General features: G+C 43.8%; 1 protein-coding gene across 5 annotated transcripts in view; it reads right to left on the bottom strand.

The window, feature by feature from the left end:
* Positions 1-311: 311 nt before the first annotated feature.
* LOC147740927 (uncharacterized) overlaps positions 312-21,259 on the bottom strand; it is a 364,072-nt gene continuing 343,124 nt past the window's right edge. For all 5 annotated transcript variants that reach the window (XM_086936051.1, XM_086936065.1, XM_086936062.1 and 2 more), the window contains one exon: positions 312-611. In XM_086936051.1, the coding sequence (XP_086792177.1) occupies positions 555-611 (57 nt within the window). In that variant the 3' untranslated portion in view covers positions 312-554. The remainder of the gene's footprint in view (positions 612-21,259) is intronic.

Raw genomic sequence — 21,259 nt, 5'->3', positions numbered from 1 at the left:
TAACATTCCGCTTTTCCATTTAAGGTGGATTGCAAAATAGGATTACAAGGGATGTGAAAAATTTATGGGTCAAACTTTCCTTTTGTATAGGCCACCCGGTGAATGATGTCATAATATATAGCTTGATATCTCCCAGCACCCTATAAAAGCTCCAAAAACAACTGACCTTTCTAGAAATCTTACTCTGTAAAGACAACGCCCTTTTCACGTGAGGCCTCTTTAGGTGCATTCCTAGGGGTGGAAATAGACAGGTGAGATCGAGTTGGTTTACCGCCTCTATTTTATATAAACAAGAACACAGTTGTGGGAAAATGTCAAGTTTATTTTCTGTCCAGTAGTGTTTATTTATTTTGTATGGAAAAGAGTTATGGGTTGGAAATTTAAAAGCATTATATCGTGAGTGCTTAGAATCACAGCATCTTTGCATGCAAGTTATAAGCATGCACTCAAAACCACAGATAATGGGGTACTGGGTCAGCACCCATGTTTTTCACTTCTCTAGTAAGTTTGTAGCACATCATGTATTCATTCATTCATCAATGATTTCTTCTGCACTATGTGTTGCTTGCAGTCACCGAGGGTGTTCCTTGTTTTCTTGATGCATATGAAACCTTTAAAGATAAAATGAAAATAATGTCATGGAGAAACAATTAACAAAACATCCATATATAGTACTGAGAAAATGTGCTAGGAGAGAAAGCCGATAGTAATTCAGAAAGCCAGTGGAGAATACTTTTGGAGAGCTGAATAAAGTCTTAAATAAAGTTTAACACTCCAATGTATTTCTGCTTGCAAAATTGCAGTAGATGCACATTTTGGCAGGGAAAAGTAATACAAATAGTATTTTTGTACCTATGGTCCTTTCTTATTTTTATAAGTTGAGGAACACATTTTTCTCTGTGGAGAAGCATCTTCCCCTTCTATTTTGTCCTTTTGAGTTCCACTCCTGGGAAAGCACTGCTGCTATTGCCACAAAATTTAGATTTTAAAAAGTTTGGAAATTTCCTTTAAACAAGTGTGGGTGCTCAGCATTTTTCTGGTCTCGTGTGACAGTGGAGCTGTCGCCAGACAATTATGTCAGAATCACCAGAAGAATAGCTTTGGCTCCGCCCACATTTTCAGAGCTGGGTTACATCTCAGGGGATCAAAACCCGGACCAGTTTTCTATGCAGTCCAAGAGATGCCTACAATGTATTCCTGCTGGGATTCCTCGCTGGACACACCATGGGACTCCTAGACCCGTACCGCCCACTGTCTTCTGGTAACCATACATTCTCTTAATGCAGCTAATATCATGACAGTCCTCCAGAATGAAATATCATTTATTATGGTTAAAACCATGATGATTTTTATTTCACTTGACACCTGATGATGCATACATATGAGACTGGCGCTTTAGCCTTGTTTTTTATGGTATACGTATCCATTGCTCATAAGGAACATAACTGTTCCGTGCGAGTACATTTTGTTACTCTGACAGTGTCTCATCCACATGGTCCCCCTCAGTGGGCTTCTGCATCTCAACCTGACCCATCTGTCAGATCTCACTCCATGCTATGACCATAATTAGTTTGTAGATTACATGAGTAAACCTAACATCACGTTTTTTCCTGCCAACCCTTCCTCCCCCCTTTTTGCTTACATTTGGTATCTCGATGGGATTTTCTTTGCAAAGATTACTATACTTCCGTTTTCACCCGGAAGCCTATGGGGGCCGCTCTCAACGTTTTTTTGATGAACAACACATGACACGCCACACATGAATGTCATGATGTAGGCAATCACCCCCCAGCTAATCGCCCGGCGGCCTTTCTTGAAATAGATTACGTCCGGCGTCATGGGTGTCATCCAGACCACGAGTAGACCCAAAATAGGTATAAACAGCGGGCGTCCTGCCTTGACAAAGTAAGGTTTTCTTTACAACTCAAGATACCAAACAGCAATGTTGGCTGCTTATGAAGTTTTGACCCAAGGCTCTTTTGCTTACAGAGCCATTTCGAAACCCCTGTGTTTTAACCCTGATCTCCATTCCCTTTTTACCCCACCAGTGTGTGACTACAGGCATTACTCAGCAAGTCATTACATCGACTTGCACTAGATGGCACACTGACATTAGAAATGTATAATTTACTATTCCAACTCTAGCCTACATTCCACTAGGGCAGGTGTTGGAATAGTAAACTATACTATTTGTAATGTTAGCACGCCATCTACTGCAAGTCGATTTAATGACTTGCGTATCAATGGCATTTTATGGAAACTACGAGGTTGTAATAACAACTGCGTTGTGATGGCATTGCAATGTGATGTCGGGGATGTTAAGGTTATTTCCCACAATAAACATGTAGCTAGTGTAAATATGTCTTTTTTCTGGTGACATTTTTATATGTGATGTGCAGTACATATACAGCTAATGGCACAACAAGGCACTCCCTTCTTTGACAGAGACAGACGTGTGGCACCTTCCCACTGTCACAGCGGCTTTTCCATTCTTTTAATCATATACTGAAACACAATGGCATGCAACATAGGCACTTCTACAGATAGCATACTCGTCTATTAGTTCACACACTGCATGTTGGTTATGCACAGTGAGTTGCACTTAGTGCTGACCACATGATTGGCAGAATTGATCGACTCACTTTTGTGCGAGATTGTAAAAAACAGCGACATAGTCCAAGGAGATGGCACAAATGAAACTGTATAAAGATTGTATTTTGTGTTACTTTTCATTTTCCTCTCTTTTTCATTACAGGTAATTGCATTTCGCCAGGGGGTCCATAACTACGCCAACACCACTGCATACACACCACACCTTAGCACGTGTTCTGAATAAATATACACGTTGCTTGTTTTTGCCACTACCTCACTTATTTTTCACATGACGCGGTCCTGAAGAAAGCCTCCAAAAGGCTAAAACATGTTGACCACATGGACAACTGGGATCAGGTCAACTTGATGTTGTCTGCACTTCCCTTTTAAACCTTGTCCTGGGATGCTGGGAATTGAAACCGTTCAGTGAGGATTCCCAGACATTCTGAACTTGCACAATTTTTACAGAACTTTTCCTGCACACAATACACAAATTCAGCTCCGCTCCAATCAGGCGTCGCAGCACAACTGGGTGGCACTCGGCTACTCAGCTGGGACCCCGATGATGAAGCATGCCACCAACTAGGTTGGTGGGAGAGGGGTCTTTTTACAAACCTGATGGGTTTCTGGCATTCGAAAAACTTCCACTGAGTTGACTTTACTCGTGGGTTCATCCACTGTGTTTTTTGTGATAATGCACCATCAACTTTCTGTGGCAATGAAACATATATCCCCACAGCTGCATGTATTCCCATTGGTGTTACAGAGACCCTGGGCTTGTGCCAATATTATGAGTGTAATATATACCACTTATTACTATCATTGTTCTCCTTATAGGACTGGCTGTCTACACCAAAAGCAATAGTAACCTAAAAAGACAAGCACTGTAGTCACCAAATATCTCTTAAGCAATACGTAGTTCAATCTCTAAGTCAGTAGAGTGCTGGAGAATGTTCGTTCCTCTTCAACAAATCTGAGGGCTTACAAACTGCCTCTCAGCATGAATCTACAATGAGACACAAAACCGTTTCTCTAAATTCTGGCAAAAAAAAGAAAAAACAACTTACCATCAGAATTCCGCACTTACGCCATGCTTGAAACATCATTAGCTTAGTAATCCAATGGTCCTTAAGCCTTAACCCTTTTCTGTCACTCTTAAACTCCGGTATATATATATATTGCATGTTGAAGGCACTTGTAAACACAGAGTGTAAAATGTGGCGTGATCACGCTATGTCTTCATAAGTTACCAGTATGGGCGCCATCTTTGTTGTAGAACGCCTTTAGATTCTTATGGCAAGCTAGGTCAATCTGATTGATTCCTCACCCACATACTTTGCCTTGAGTGGCGGGATCTATACATAACTGTACCTAAATCAAGGGCATTCACACAACTTGATGCCTCGCTCTGCACTAAGCGGGAGTGCACTCCATATTAACACAAAGTATTTTATTTATTTATTTAAAGAGTTTTATATAGCGCTGGCTAGACCCGAAGGTATCAGAGCGCTTTACATGAGTCTCAACAATGTAACAGAACAAGGTCAACATTTACACATTACATCAAAAAATAAGTAATACATTAGGAGAGGAGAGAAAGGAGAGAGAAAAGTAGTGGAAGGGGAAGGGGAGATTGAAAGGGGGGTAAGGGAAGGGACAACAGGAGAGATGAAAGGAAGTCTGTCTAAAGACCGACTGGGTAGGTGACGACCAAGAAGGGAATCCATGACCCATCTCCCCTATAGCTAAACCAGATAGCTCCATCGGGCATCAAATAGCTCGGTCTCAAGTGGCAAGGGAAGAAGTTCACAGAAAAACAGGGTGGGGACAAAGGGCAAGGGCAGGTGAGGGCAAAAGACAGGGGCTGGAAAGAGTAGGAACGGAGAGAGGTGAGGGGTGGGGGAAGGGAGAGGGGGGAGATATGGTCAGGAAAGACGTGGGAGCGTTTGCCCTAAGTCTGGCTGGATAGGTGATGTTCAAGGAGGGAGTTCAGAGTCCATCTCCCCTTTAGCTAGCGAGGTAGTTCCACCGGCAATCAGACAAAAGTAACTAGGTCTCAGCTGTCTAGGGAAGTAAGCAGCTTAAAGGACCTGATCGGTGGGTGGACGGGGAAGAAAACGAGACAAATTTCCATCAGCTGCGGGAAGAAAACGAGGCAAATGTCCGTGAACCGGCTGGGTCGGTGACTTCCATAGCGATGTGTCAGGGCCAGTCTCCCCTAGCTGTCGGTGCAGCTCCACCGGGATGCGGCCATGTATGCGTTTAGGGTTCTGACAAAGAAGAGTGAGGATCAGGAGGGGATCAGAAGGCAAGAAACCAAAGACGGGTGGTAGGCGCTGGCGAGGATGTTAAGGTAGTATAGCGCTGGCTAGACCCGGAGGTATCAGATCGCTTTACATAATGACACAGCGAGTTACAAGTTAAAAAAATCATTTCACAGTAGTTACTTAATGGGTAAATAAACAATACAGGAGTAAATTAACTAACACAAGTCAGGAAAGAAAAGACCAGGGACAGCAGGTAATCCACAGGGAGGAGACAGCAGCGGGAAAGAGAACGAGACAAATGTCGATGAACCAAAGGGTAGGTGACAGCCATAGCGGTGTGCCATGGCCAATCTCCCCTTAAGCTGTCGGTGCGGCTGCAGCGGGAAGCGGCCATGTATGCGTTTAGGGCATCGCCAGAGAAGAGTGAGGATCAGGAGGGGATCAGAAGGCTAGAAACCAAAGACGGGTGGTAGGCGCTGGCGAGGATGGTAAGGTAGGAAAAGGAGTGTGGTTTTTGTAGCCATCTTGGAGTCGGGCACTTTGAGTCTATTAGTCTCCATGGCTCAGTGGCTAGTTCTAGTTGCCACCAGTTCTACAGTTTGTTTAAAAACACAGTGCCGAAAATCCAGAAAGAATCATCAGGACCCTGATCTCAGAGAGGCGGCTGGAGGGGGGCCATTGTAGCATTCAGCAGCGATGATCTGAGATTACAAGATGCTTCTGTGAGGTGCCTGGTGTGTGCTGTTCTATGATCGGCCAGTGAGGACCAGCAGCACTGGAAACCCAGCTCTGAGACCCTTAGAGTGGGTGGATCGGCAGCCATGCACCGGGCCACAGGTGATAGCAAGCAGCCTTTTAAGGGGTGTTCGTCATGCAATGGACCAGTGCACAGCCAGTGTCCGTGTACTTCCCAGCTGCGGGCACGGTCCCCACAATAGGTCCGGATGCTAGGGAAACCGCAGGGCAAATTTGCGTGCCTCTCCCTTGTTGCACCCATACCTCTCATTTGGCGCAGGCATGCAAGTTCAGGGAGCAGTGAAATGAAGTCTGTGTTGTAGCAAATTACAGACCGCTGTATTGCCATTCGATTTTGCCGACTAGTAAAGCACGGGTGCCATCTTAAGGTCAGGCCCTCTCAGAAAAAGATCATTGTGTTGATGAGGTCTGATTTGAGGGAAAACTTCCTTAAAGCTTGCACACAGCTTTCAGAACGGTAGTTGTCACAGTATCAGAGATGACCGAAGTGTGTCTCGCCCCCTGGGCGAAATATTAGAGTGGACTAACTCTGCAGCAATCTCATGTGGCTTGCCAAAGTTACCCGCAGCGTGAAGTAATGTTGGCCCTACTGCCTGATTGCGATGCTAGTTTACAGGTGCTTTCTTTATACCAATGTCTGGTTATGGTGTGTTGAATGGTTACAACATTACAAACGCATATCGTCAAAATGGATCATCAAACAATAGTGAACATCTTTAAATATGAACTAAATACAAATGTGTGGTGATGTGATCATCTCTAAGCATGGGCGAATTTTGCGAATCTGGCGTTCGCAAATTTGCGTATTTGCGAACTCGCAATCCGCAAAATCCGCGAATTCTCGCGAATTTGCGGATTTTTCTGTTTTTATAGTGTTCGCAAGGGTTTCTGCCAGTTCGCGAGGATTTTGTACCAGTTCGCAATTGCGAACTTACTTGTCGGCACGCAACGGTCGCGACTATGTTGTTTCTACGTCTGGTCCATCATCACAGGTTCACAGCACCCTCTGTTTCAACACTGCCACCCTCTGTTTCACCCATGCCACCCTCTGGTACATCAATGCCACCCTCTGGTTCATCATCATCACTGTAGATTATGGGGGGAAAAAACAAGCACAACTGCCCTGCTTCAACTGACATGAATTAATTTGGGGTTGATTTATTAATGTGTTACTGTTTTAAAATTCCAGTCTGGCACCTGCTTCCTTATCTGTAATTTGCTTTCTGTTGCAGAGCGATTTTTTTCCAGGACCTTTGTGGCCTACTTGTAGCTATTCTATGATCCGGCTGTGAGGGTCAGAGCAGGGTCATACAATTGTTGCAACTAGCAACTGAACTCTAGAGGGGCCCCAGTCAGGAAGGACTACAGGGAATGGTTAGTAATGATGAATTTGAACTTTTGCACCTGCTGAGTGCTTTCAGTTTAGCAAAACTCGTTTTTCTGCAGAACAGCAACTGTAATGCTTCAAAAAAACTTACTTGTGAAAGTTGATTTCTAATCCAAAAGTGATCCAAAGAAAGTTATTCTGATAAAAATCATTATTTTCAGAAGGTCTATGCTGCTTGCTAGTGGATTTCTTGTGCAGAATTGCAAATTTTGTAATTTCGCGAGTGCGAGATTGTTGCTGCCCGCCGCACCTACATGTTCGCAATTGCGAGCTTACGCTGCACGCCGCAAAATTGTATCACCAAGAAAAAAAAATCAGCTGCGTGCGTATTTGCGGATTTTTGGTAAATTCCCGAGCGTTCGCGGATTGCGAATTTACCGAAAATCCGCAAAATCGGCAAGCGGAACGGATTTTCCGCCCATGCCTAATCATCTCAGAGGGCTGGAACATTCCCTGATGTCATTTAGAATATTGTGTTTAACATTCTCTTGAGGCTCATAGTGGCAGTTGCTGTTTATGCCTTGGTTGTACCATGGACGGCTCTCTGTACTCCCTAATAAATATTTAACTGGGATCTCTACAGTGTGATATATCTTCATTTCAAAATGTCATCCAACTTACGTATGTCATCTCTTCAACATTAACACTTATAAATATTGAAAGATTTTTTAAAAACAGATTTTGAAGTTAGGTGAAGTTATTGTGAAAATTGTTCAAGTGACTTATAAGTAATGTGCGGTTAATTTGTATGCGCTAGTAACTTTAGATCGCTGGTGAGAACCTACGTGACTGAAAGGTTCTAAGTGTTTTGATAACTAATGACACTATACTGCCTGTCATAAGAAGCATGCCATTTCAAATTTGTCATTCAGGCCAACGTTTACAAAGGCTTGTCTTAATCTCCTTAGATACAGTGGAATATCTACATACAAACACCATTCTGTTGGTTGTCTTCTTAGGTTTTTTCTGTAAAAGTACTTCCTCTCAATGGGGATGGACCATTGTGCATGTTTTTCCAACAGCTCATTAGGATATCCTAGTTCCAAGAAATTGATCTTTTGAATTTCCATAGTATGTTCACATGTTGTTGTTTCTGAGAATATTCTGAGCGTCGTTCTCAAGAACTGAAAAAATTGTAAATTCCTGACCAAGGTCGGGGGATGAAAACTGTGAAACTATAGTGAGTTGTTCATGTCCGTTGGTTTCTTATACATTCTAGTGATTATCCTGTTCGATAAAAGTTCAATGCAAATGTCTAGGAACGCAAGCCCGGTCTTGCTGATGGTGTGTCTAAATTATATTCTGGGGTCCTTCGTGTTGAGTATTCTGATGTTCTCAATCAGTGCATCTTCAGTGTTTCTCTAAATAAGGAAGATATCATCAATAAAACGTTGGAAAGAAATCAATCCACTCATCCTGGCACGGTTCATCCCAATATGATTATACTCAAACTTAGCGATGAAGGTGTTGGCAGAAGCTGGTGCTCCTGGATAACCCATTGATGTTCAACTAAGTTGCAGGTTATATTGTTTGTTCCATTCGAAATAGCTATGGTGAAGACAAAATTCCAGTAATTCAACCATGTAAGTGTTCTGATTATTTGTGTTAGGTTTTCTGAGTAATGCCCACTCTACTGTTTCAAAGCCATTGGAGTGTGGTATAGAAATGTATAGTGCAACCAAGTTTCGTATTTTTGGCAAGGATGCTATCTTTCTTAGAAAATCTGTCATGTCCTTAATGTAAGGTTCCCTGCATTGTACCATGGGTTAGAGTTGAGCATTAATGTATCGTATTTGCGATACAAACAATGATCCACATCCCGACACAATCGGTCTAAATGGTGGATTAGTGATACTTTTGTATATTGTAGGCAGCGTATATAGTTTTGGTCTTCTAGGAAAACTGCAGCTCTGTCAAGGATTTTTGTGAGGCGGTTGGACATTTCTGTTGTTGGATTCATGTCCAGTTGTGTGTAGATCGTACTATCATTACATGTTCATTCACTTTTAACTCATAAAACTTACGATCCATCAAAACCAGGCCTTAGTCAGCTTTCTGGAATATCAGTCTGGCCAGATTGTGTAATATACTGTATTCTGCACAGCTTATGTTACTTTTGAATTTCTTGGCCTTTGAGTAGTTCAATTTACTCATGTCCTTCTTCACCAATTTTTCAAAGGTATCAAGAGTTTTGTGGGATATGGGGCCATGAATGTACTTTTTGTCTCAAATTGTACACATTCTATTTCCTTGCTGGTTATTTATATTGGTACTACGTTGTTAAAGAAATTCCTCAATCTCAATGCCCACATGAATTTAAAGAATGCCCCCTCATCTTCAAGAGCTGCACTATTGTAAGTATAACAAAAGATGTGCTTTTGTTTAATACGGCCCGTTGAGCTTTTGTTAAATTTACGGAGGAATTGTTTATTATGAGGCTCCTCAAGCCTTTTTTTTCAATTTTTTCCTTTTCTTTTTCCTCTCTAAATGTTTTTGCAGAGGCTTGTTTCTCTTGTAGTGAGTCCCGTGGTTGCCCTAGATCTGCAGGCTGGGCAAAAAAAGAAACAGAAGCTTGTATGTGCAAGTTCGCTTCCCTTGTTGCAAATATGTTCACTGGTGGTCAGTTCCATGGCAGGTGTTAATACATTTATTTGTGCTCTTCTGGTATCTGTATCCTTTTCAGATGCTACACTCTCTTCTGATGATATATTATTTCTTCTGGTTAAACGTCTTTGGGCGTACACCTCTGCCCATGTGTAACCCTCGTTCAGCTTTCAATCTATTGTGTTGTGTTTGAATTTTCGCAATTTTGTTTCTTGCAACTCTTTGCTTTATGTCTCTAATTTAATGTTTAGATCTTCTAGAAACTGTTTCCAAGTTTCTTCATCCATTCTTTGCTAAAGGTCTCTTCTTGTGCTGTAGATTTCTTCTTCAAGCTCATGGATGATTTTAGACAGTTCTTCTATCAACCAAAAATTTAGGTCGAGGGAACACATTTAAAATCGCATAACATTTTTTCATGAATAGATGTTTGTGTTGAAGTCTGTAAAGCATTGTTTTTATTGCTAGTCTTAAGCCACTGGATATACGCTTTACTTTATGGTATTGTATTAGGGTAAAAGCATGTTGCCACTGGTTCAGCTCTCTGTGATAGAAATTCCAAATGTTTTAGTTGTTGTGTTATTGAACTACTTTGTACATCAAATGTTTGTGTTTCTTAAATCATACTGTAGATTTCATTTGCTTGCTCCGCAGTGTATGCCTTCATTATAGCTCTGTTGTCCATTATGTTTGTTATTAGTTCAAAATAAATTTCCCATGTGGGTGCTACAATCTCAAGTAATTTCGTTTCGGGAACTGGGGGGTATGGCCCTGTGGACTGAAGTGGGGTTGGGCCCAATTATGTTAAAGAAGAAGGTACCCACACTTCCAATTGTTTAATTTAAACTTATTTAGAGCAAGAAATGAACCAAATCTATTATGTTCATCTCGGCAATTATTTGAGCCTTTTATTAATGAGTTTTACAAAAGAGCAATATTTTTAGAAAGAGAAAAAGGAGTTCTCCACAAAAATAACCACACGTTTTCGTGAATAATTTCTACAAAACATATGTGCAAGAATAAAACAGCAAACAGTCAATACATTTCATTTCATGATATGACGTGAATTTAAAACAAACAGGTGGAAAAATGAAATCAAATAGGATGTCAAACTTATTAATCAATAGACATCAATGCATCCATGCATTCATTTCAAAATTACTAGAATGCCAACGATATTTTAAATCGATAAGGTTCAGTCCCCCTATGTCAACAACAACCTTCTTCAACAATTTTAGGTTCTAATCCTTTATATCAAACTTATGGGTTTGAGTCCTTTATGTCTTTATTTCAAACTTATGGGGTTGAGTCCTTCGTGCCGACGCGTTTCAAGTGTGGGTATCCTGTGCCCACACTCTCATCAGGGCTGAGTGAATCTTTTTCCTTATCCTAATGATAAAAAACATATGTGCTTATTAGAACCCCTTCCTTGGGTTTTTAGTTTCTTTAGAATTAGTGAAAAAACAAGGCGCCTTACCTCTGGGTTGTAGAGGTGAAGGTCACACTTGAATCTTTGATTAGAACTGTGTGCAATATTGTTTGTTATTTTCCTTCTTTCTTAGGGTTACACAGAATCACTCTTCTCACGCATTTCTGTGAAAATAAGTGACCAAAATGCCATTATGGTTTCTGTTTGTGTTAAAAAATGGAGCGCTAAAAGAGCATTATTTTAAGTCGCTCTGGCTAGTGAGCCGCTAAGCCACTCACCGCGTTTCTTCTGACGCTTTAGAAGTTGTCTTTGTTCCTTCGTGTCATTGAATACCCGTGCAGTTTTCTTTTAATCTGCAACATGAAAGGAACATTTCAAGGGCGCTGTACTAGGAGTTGGGATTCTAAAACTAGTTTAAGCGTTCTGGGGATATTCGCTTACCTATCCCTTTGCTTGCATCTCCTCTCGCATCAATCCTTGGTCTGATTCTTCAGTGTTGTTTAGACCGGCTGTTTCCAGTCGGGTTCTTAAAACTTTTTGGACCAATAGGAGAAGAGTGTTGCGAGAGGACCAGAAAGAAGCATTCTGGGAGTTGTAGTGAATTCAGGCAATGTTCATAGTCTATTCAACTCACTCATCGAGTTTAAGCCTTTGTTAATGCTGTCAAACTTCATGATGAGGTATGCTTCTTTGCGTAACAGCGCTTGCTCGACATCAGGCGACCTGTGTTTAGGGTCAATGCTTGATAGTACTGTCCAAGTGAAATCGGTCTCCTTATGATTAAGGGACGCAAAATGGTCAACCATTGGGGCATTTGGAACTCTTTTCTTCAGTCTTGATCGGTGTTGTGTAATTCTGGCATTCACTTGTTGGCAAGTTTTTCCAATATATACTTTATTGCAAGCACACATTATTGCATAAACAACGTTCTTACTTTTACAGTTTGTATGCATCTCATGTCTCCATTTGATGCCACTGTGAATGAATTCATTTCCTTCTACGGTGTTACTGCAGGAGGCACACGTACCGCATTTGTGGTGTCCGGTTATAGGTTTTAATTTCCACTGTGATATGAGATCACTTTTGGGCTTGGCGACATAGCTGTCCGCCCTGATGATTTGTTGGCCAATACTTTGATTTTTTCGCATAGCGAAAATTGGTTTTTCCAGGGGGTTTTCCAAACCCTCAAGTAAGTGCCAATTCCGCAGTATTATTTGTCTGAATTTATTGGTGTGGGTCCCATATGTGGTGACACAGACCAATTTGTTCAGCTCCTTTCTTGGTTTTATTTGCAGGAGCTCTTCCCTAGGGGTATATCTCGCTCTTTTCGCTGAGTGCTTTAGCAGTTTTTTTGGGTAACCTCTCTGACTCATTTCGTCGCAGAATGTAGCTGCATGTGTCTCAAAATTGGTTATTTCAGAACAGTTTCGTCGGATCCTTAGTAATTGGCCATACGGTAAGTTTTGTTTAAGACCTTGGGGGTGCGCACTGCTATAATGTAGAATGGTGTTTTTGTCTGTCTGTTTTTTAAACAATGAGGTTGATAGGTTCTCAACCTCATTGTTTAAAAAACAGACAGACAAACTGTTCTGAAATAACCAAAAAAACTGCTAAAGCACTCAGCGAAAAGAGCGAGATATACCCCTAGGGAAGAGCTCCTGCAAATAAAACCAAGAAAGGAGCTGAACAAATTGGTCTGTGTCACCACATATGGGACCCACACCAATAAATTCAGACAAATAATACTGCGGAATTGGCACTTACTTGAGGGTTTGGAAAACCCCCTGGAAAAACCAATTTTCGCTATGCGAAAAAATCAAAGTATTGGCCAACAAATCATCAGGGCGGACAGCTATGTCGCCAAGCCCAAAAGTGATCTCATATCACAGTGGAAATTAAAACCTATAACCGGACACCACAAATGCGGTACGTGTGCCTCCTGCAGTAACACCGTAGAAGGAAATGAATTCATTCACAGTGGCATCAAATGGAGACATGAGATGCATACAAACTGTAAAAGTAAGAACGTTGTTTATGCAATAATGTGTGCTTGCAATAAAGTATATATTGGAAAAACTTGCCAACAAGTGAATGCCAGAATTACACAACACCGATCAAGACTGAAGAAAAGAGTTCCAAATGCCCCAATGGTTGACCATTTTGCGTCCCTTAATCATAAGGAGACCGATTTCACTTGGACAGTACTATCAAGCATTGACCCTAAACACAGGTCGCCTGATGTCGAGCAAGCGCTGTTACGCAAAGAAGCATACCTCATCATGAAGTTTGACAGCATTAACAAAGGCTTAAACTCGATGAGTGAGTTGAATAGACTATGAACATTGCCTGAATTCACTACAACTCCCAGAATGCTTCTTTCTGGTCCTCTCGCAACACTCTTCTCCTATTGGTCCAAAAAGTTTTAAGAACCCGACTGGAAACAGCCGGTCTAAACAACACTGAAGAATCAGACCAAGGATTGATGCGAGAGGAGATGCAAGCAAAGGGATAGGTAAGCGAATATCCCCAGAACGCTTAAACTAGTTTTAGAATCCCAACTCCTAGTACAGCGCCCTTGAAATGTTCCTTTCATGTTGCAGATTAAAAGAAAACTGCACGGGTATTCAATGACACGAAGGAACAAAGACAACTTCTAAAGCGTCAGAAGAAACGCGGTGAGTGGCTTAGCGGCTCACTAGCCAGAGCGACTTAAAATAATGCTCTTTTAGCGCTCCATTTTTTAACACAAACAGAAACCATAATGGCATTTTGGTCACTTATTTTCACAGAAATGCGTGAGAAGAGTGATTCTGTGTAACCCTAAGAAAGAAGGAAAATAACAAACAATATTGCACACAGTTCTAATCAAAGATTCAAGTGTGACCTTCACCTCTACAACCCAGAGGTAAGGCGCCTTGTTTTTTCACTAATTCTAAAGAAACTAAAAACCCAAGGAAGGGGTTCTAATAAGCACATATGTTTTTTATCATTAGGATAAGGAAAAAGATTCACTCAGCCCTGATGAGAGTGTGGGCACAGGATACCCACACTTGAAACGCGTCGGCACGAAGGACTCAACCCCATAAGTTTGAAATAAAGACATAAAGGACTCAAACCCATAAGTTTGATATAAAGGATTAGAACCTAAAATTGTTGAAGAAGGTTGTTGTTGACATAGGGGGACTGAACCTTATCGATTTAAAATATCGTTGGCATTCTAGTAATTTTGAAATGAATGCATGGATGCATTGATGTCTATTGATTAATAAGTTTGACATCCTATTTGATTTCATTTTTCCACCTGTTTGTTTTAAATTCACGTCATATCATGAAATGAAATGTATTGACTGTTTGCTGTTTTATTCTTGCACATATGTTTTGTAGAAATTATTCACGAAAACGTGTGGTTATTTTTGTGGAGAACTCCTTTTTCTCTTTCTAAAAATATTGCTCTTTTGTAAAACTCATTAATAAAAGGCTCAAATAATTGCCGAGATGAACATAATAGATTTGGTTCATTTCTTGCTCTAAATAAGTTTAAATTAAACAATTGGAAGTGTGGGTACCTTCTTCTTTAACACAATCTCAAGTAAGGCAGGATAGGTTTAACAGGAAAATTGGAGTAGATTGAGCACACCTATAATTATTAGGTTGGTACGATTCTCTGCAATCAGAATGATCAGCGCGCTACACTTGTTGAGTGCCTGCTGAGAATGCAAAATATATGTAACAGTGGCCAAGTTCCTAAGGCAACTTGGACTCAGGTGTGCACAGCTATAAGGACTTTTTGGCACAAATTAATCGATTTAAAAAATTGTTTCTTGTTTTACTCACGAATATTTTTTGTATTCTTGTTTTTATATGTTCTTCAAAGAATATTCAAATAAATTATTTTCATGCAATACATGTCATGTTTCTTAATTAAATTTTCATAACAATGTTCTCAAGCTACATTGACAATCATTAACCTCTTCGCTGCGGCGCAAATTCCGCCGCAGTGCTGGGACATTCCAATCTCGGGTGTGGTTCGAACGGCCCCCGGCCGTCGTGCACACATGCCCACCATGACTCATGACAGATGGGGCCAATATGAGTACAGAAGAGATTAAATGATGAAAATATTCAAAATAACTGCCCCCAATGCATTTCGGGACGACTGTCTCTTCAACCGGGGGAAAACCTGTGGAAAATAAACAAAAATCAACTAATGTACAACAGTGGCTCAAGACTTTTTTTTTGTTTTTCATGACGTATTGAATGATATGAATTTATTTGAAAATTCTTTGAAGGAAATACAAAAACAAGAATAAAAGCTATTGTTGAGTAAAACAAGAAACATTTTTAAATCGATTCATTAGTGACTAAAAGTTTATATATCTGTGCACACCTGAGTCCAAGTTGCCTTAGGAACTTGGCCACTGTTACATCTATATGATATGACATGTTTATGCTTAAAAAACTCCTGCATTCGTATTTTATATCTAAGTGCTGTTGTCTGGCCAGAAATAATAAAAAGGGAGATTCTTCTTTGACCTTGTTGGTGGTCTTCAGACTAAATTACAGGTGAAGAATAGAACGTGAAAACATATGCAGAATCCTTGGGAAAGTACAATGTGGCACAAAAGCAAAACATGTTTATGTAGTAACATGTACAATGTAAAATGAGACCTACAATGTGCATAATTAGGCTTACATGAGGAAAAGTACAATATCCCATGCTGTAAACAAATGACACCCTCCCTTTAGCCAAAATTCTAGCACTAACTAAGATACTACATATGAAAAATTTTATTTAAAAGTATGCACACTCAAAGCTCTGTTCCTGAAATATGAATGTGTATAGACTAAAAGAAAGAATGATCCATGTCAATGGGGCGAAAATGATCAAATCCAGGTGATTCAGAGAAATCGATCATGTTATTTACCATTTCATAGGTCAAAGACTCCATAAAGGAATCCGAATTCGCATATAACAATTGAGCCACAGCCCGAGTCATGAGCTCCAAAGGACAAACATGCTCTCTGGTCTCAGCCAATGCTGAGACAGTTACCGGCCAACCTGCATCCATGTTAACAGAGCCTGTATCTTGTGATCCATGCACTGTTGCACATGGTTCCTCTTAAGCCAAAGGCTCAAACTTGCCATAGTTTATAAGCTGCAATCCCAAAGGACAGTTCTGAAAATGTGTCACTAAGAGACTCATCAGCAGTCCAATTTCCAAGGCAGACCATTTCTTCGAAGCCAGGCATATACCCAGTGTCCATTCAAAGGGGCAACAGGTGCAGTAAAACACAGGATGCACCCAGGTAAACCAGGCAGGCCTAAATGTCAAAAATTGATCTAAATTTAGTACTTTTAGTAGACACATTCCAAAGATTTGATTCATATGCTCATGGTAATGTTGGAGCAATGCCAGCTCCAGAGCACCCGCAAGAGTAGCATCCATTGCAGAGAACTAAGTATGGGCGAAATGCACATATCTTTGATCTTCTTGTAGACTGTTTCTAAATTCTTATCCTTCCTCTACTATGACTCCCTGTGGTACTACTAGATTATTATGAGTCTGTCTGTGTAGCTAACTAAGCTTGCACAGTTGGCAAAAGTTGTTAAACAAAACTCCCATTCTATTCAGCAATAGCTCTATGCACTGAGTGCAGTTCTCTGGGTTGTCCATAATGTCTTTTGAAGTCTTCTAAATGTTTATGCTTTGACACTTCCGAACAATAAAATGTCAATGGCCACCAAGAAAGAATAAGATACTAGTTTACTCTTTGATTGGATAGGAGGACAATCCATACTACTACTGTTGCAGGGACTATTCTGCACAAACAGAACTATGGAAACGAAATAGTGCATTGTTTTTCAGTTATAATAGGCACAGTTAGACTTTCCACATACCTCAGTCATAACAGAATTTGAACCCCCAATCTCCTTACTGACTAGCTAGTGTCTCAGAGTCATTTAGCTCCTGAATTCATCGAATATTGATCCCCAATGATTATACAACCCCGGACATAAGACTACGGAGTCAGAGTCCCGACATCTCAGAGCCACGGACTCATGCTTGCAAGTTGCAAACCCTTTCGCTCACTCACTCATGACCAAAAACCACAGAGTCTATGTAAGTTTTAAAGCTTTATTAAAAGTAAAAACATTTATTAAAATCAAGTTCCTCATACAACATAAACAGTGGATTGAAAATTGAAAAGTGCTTAGTGATTTCACACATTAATTGTGGGCGAGCCCTCACCTGGTTGGAACTTCAAGTCTTCCTTGTGGTGCTGAATCATTGCTGACTCCGTCCAAGTGATGATGATCTGATCTTGCTCTTGTTCTTAGAAGGGAAGCTTCTGTCTGTTATGAGAAAAATGGTGCGTGTTAAAAAGCAAGCATTCGGGGGGGAGGAGCTTCGCTGCCAACCAAGATGGCCGCGTGAGCTCGGAGCTCCGAAGACCTCCCGGTCTCCCGAATTAATCCTGCAGCCTATCCTGTCCCACGGTGGTGGGAATCGGTCGCCGAGCCGGGCCTGATGCGGCCCCCGTTCTCGGATTGAAAATCGGACACTCCTAGCCTCAGTTGTGTCGACGATCCCGGCGGCTCCTCCCGCATCGCTTGTGCCAGGGTGGATCGAAGCGGTGTTCATACGGAGTTCCTCCCTGCCAGCGCTTCTCCTGCCCGAGAGGTCCACCTGGGCTCTGATCGCCTTGCTGGCTGATCCTGATTTTGTATCCCGGATTCTGAGCTGTGTGCACTGGTACTACCTCGCTGGACTTTCTTGCCCCGGTGTCCCCCCCCCCCCCCTCTCTGTCCTGTGGTCGACAACATGGCGGGTAAGGGCGGCTCGGATGCGGGCAAGACTCAACGGATCAATCGGAAGCCGTCCCAATCCCAGTCTACGATTCCCGAGCGCTTCTCCCAATCTAAGGGATCGCCTGGACAGGTGGTCCGATCAAAAGACCCGAGGAGAGATGAGTCGCCGGATGACTCCGAATTAACGCTCAGGGACGTTATGGGAGCGATATCGGGGATGAGGGCAGAGATGCACACACTTCGCGAGGAGCTATTCAGCAAGGTCGACTCCCTGAAAATCGACCTGAATCTCATCAGGACGGACCTTGGGAAGACCAACGACCGGGTGAAGTCCTTGGACCTTAAAACATCCAGCCTGACCACTGATGTCTCAGACATCCAGACCGAAGTGCGCACTTTGAGGCAGGCTAATGGAGTACTGGCGCGCCGGCTGGATGAGTTCGAAGGCCGCGCGCGTCGCCAGAATGTCCGTATCACCGGAGTGCCGGAAAAAGCTGAGGAGGACTCTACTGAACTGTTTGTGGAGGACCTGGTGATCAAGAGCTTGCAACCGGGGGGCCTGAGTAAGTTCTTCTCGGTAGAGAGGGCCCACAGGGTTCCTGGTGGACCGCCCAAGTCGGGAACAACCCCACGCCCTATCATTGCGAGGCTGTTCAATTATAGGGACAGGGACGCCATTCTACAGGCGTCGAGGACCGCAGGCCCGCTCCATTTCCAGAACTCGGAAGTAAACTTTTTCCCAGACTTCACCCAGGCCGTCCAGAAACAGCGGCAGAGTTTTGCTGGGGTGAAGAGAAGACTCAGGGAAGTGGGCCTGCGGTACTCAATGCTGTATCCTGCTAAGCTTCGAATTGAACGCGACCACCGGACTTTCTTCTTCGAATTTCCTGAAGACGCGGGACACTGGCTTGACACCCTACCCCAGGAACGACCTGAATCTACCGATCGGACGGAGGATGCCACCGGAGGAGCGGCTGCACAGGAGTGATTTCGTGACTACTTATCTTCCGAGAAGCGGGGAGCCGTGAGGTGCCTCGACTTTTGACATTGTTATTTACATTGACTCATTCTGCTACTGATATGGGGGGTGACGGGAGGGGATGGGATGCCTCCTTTCTCCTTCTTGGGCTTTTTGTAGGTTAGTTTTAGGGGCGACAGGCACACTGCTAGTTGGGGTGGATTTTAGTCTGATGCAGGGGTGCAGGGTGGGGGGTAGTTGGGATGTGTGGTGTTTTATTCTCTCTTTGTTTGATTCTTTCCCCTGGCTGAGGTGTATACGTCCTGTTGTACCGATGAACTGGGCACTGCTGTGGGTGGTGGGGAGGGGGACGCGGAGAGTCCCTGACGATGGGGGGTAGACTGCTGCATTTGCTGAGCTGGAATGTTAACGGGTTGGGAGATCGTATTAAGAGGGGTGTAGTTTTGCAAATGATTAAACGGTGCTCTCCAGATGTTGTGTTTCTACAGGAGACTCACTTAGTGGGTCATGCTTGCCGGGCCTTGAATAGACGGGGATACAAAATGGTGGCTCACGCAGGCTTCTCCTCGGGCTCTAGGGGAGTGGGCATAATGGTGCGTGCGTCTCTTCCGTTGGAGGTGGAGTCTGTGCTGGCTGATGATAGGGGTAGATACGTGGCCTTGGTGGGCAGATGGGAGGGCCGCACGCTAGTTTTAGTTTCAGTTTACGTACCCCCGGGGTTACAGGAAACCACATTCAGGGACTTGGGGGGCGCCATCTTAGGTCTCCCCGAGGGACTGCTGTTGGTGGGTGGGGATTTCAATTCAGTTGTCTCAGGGGAACTGGACCGTTTTCCTCCCAGGGATCTTCGCCCTTCCCGGTCTTGGATGTCTGATTTTGTATGTTCCATGGGGATGGTTGACTGCTGGCGTTTGCTCCACCCTACACAGCGACAGTATTCTTTTCTCTCGGGAGCTCATGGTAGCTTCTCCAGGCTGGACTACGTCCTGGCCCCGGCGGCCCAGGCGCAGTCCGTTTCCGCCGCGCGCCTACTGGCCCGGGGTATCTCGGACCACTCCCCAGTTTGGATCTCATTTGACTTTCAGGTCCCGGCGTCTTCGCGGGTGGCCCCCATCAACCCGTGGTATTTTCGTGATCCGAAGACTCGAGCTCTCCTGGCCAAGGCTATGGACCGGTACTTCGCTGAGAATGCTGGCTCCGTGGCCTCGGCCGTTACATTGTGGGAGGCCTTTAAAGCTGTTCTCCGTGGTGAGGCCTTCTCCCTGATTGCGGAGGCGCGCCGCCGCCGCGATGTAGATGTGGTACGACTGGAGTCCGAACTTGCAGACTTAAACGCACAGCTGGAGCTGGGCCCGTCGCCCGATTTGGTCCATGCCCTCTCGCTTAAGCAATCCGAACTCCGAGCCACGGCTACTGATGCAGGTAAGGCCTTGAGTAGGGAACAGCAGGGAAGGATCTACGATTCCGGTGATAAGGCTGGGAAGCTCCTGGCCTGGTTGGACAGGAGAGAGTTGGCGTCCCGGGTGGTCCCGGAGCTGGTGGGTGAGGACGGCCTGACTTTGACGGACCCGGCGGCCATAGCCGAGTCCTTCGCTGGATACTACGCGGGGGTCTACACCTCTGCTACCTCTCTCCCGGAGTCCGCTTCGGCCTCCTATTTGGAGGATATTGACCTCCCCTGTCTATCGGATCTTGACCGGGAGGACATGGACCGAGACCTGTCCGACGATGAGGTTGCCCTGGCGATTCGCTCGTTACGGTCCGGTAAGGCGCCGGGACCGAATGGTATCCCGGTGGAGCTGTATAAACTAAGGGCTGAAGCGCTGGCCACACCGCTGCGCAAAATGTTCCTCGAGGCCCGTGCGCAGGGTGAACTCCCCCCAGACCAGAGATTAGCCACCGTAGTGGTGATCCACAAAGAAGGGAAGCTCCGGAACTTGCCCCGGTCTTACCGACCTATCTCACTGTTAAATGCGGAACCCAAAATCCTAGCGAAACTGCTGGCCAACCGGCTGGTGGGAGTGATCTCGGACCTGGTTCATCCGGACCAGTCTGGGTTCATCCCACACCGAAACACGGCGCTTAACCTGAGGAGACTCCACGCTGTACTGGCACGTGCTCACTTGCTCCGTGACCCGGCGGTTCTGGCTTCCCTTGACGCTACCATGGCTTTCGACTCCCTCGAATGGAGTTACCTGTGGGCTGTTCTAGCTAAGCTGGGCTTCGGGCCTTCCTATATTGGATGGGTCCGGCTGCTATATTCTGCTCCGCTGGCTAATGTCGCAGTTAACGGTAGACTCTCGGCTTCTTTCACGCTGCACAGAGGTACCAGACAGGGCTGCCCGCTTTCGCCGCTCCTGTTTGCGCTAGCGCTGGAGCCCCTGGCAGCAAGGATTAGAACACACCCCGATGTTTCGGGCATTAAGTGGTCGCCTGG

This window comes from Lissotriton vulgaris, chromosome 1_1, assembly GCF_964263255.1.
Source record: "Lissotriton vulgaris chromosome 1_1, aLisVul1.2, whole genome shotgun sequence".
NCBI lineage: Eukaryota > Metazoa > Chordata > Amphibia > Caudata > Salamandridae > Lissotriton > Lissotriton vulgaris.
This window is presented reverse-complemented; position numbering and strand designations above follow the sequence as displayed.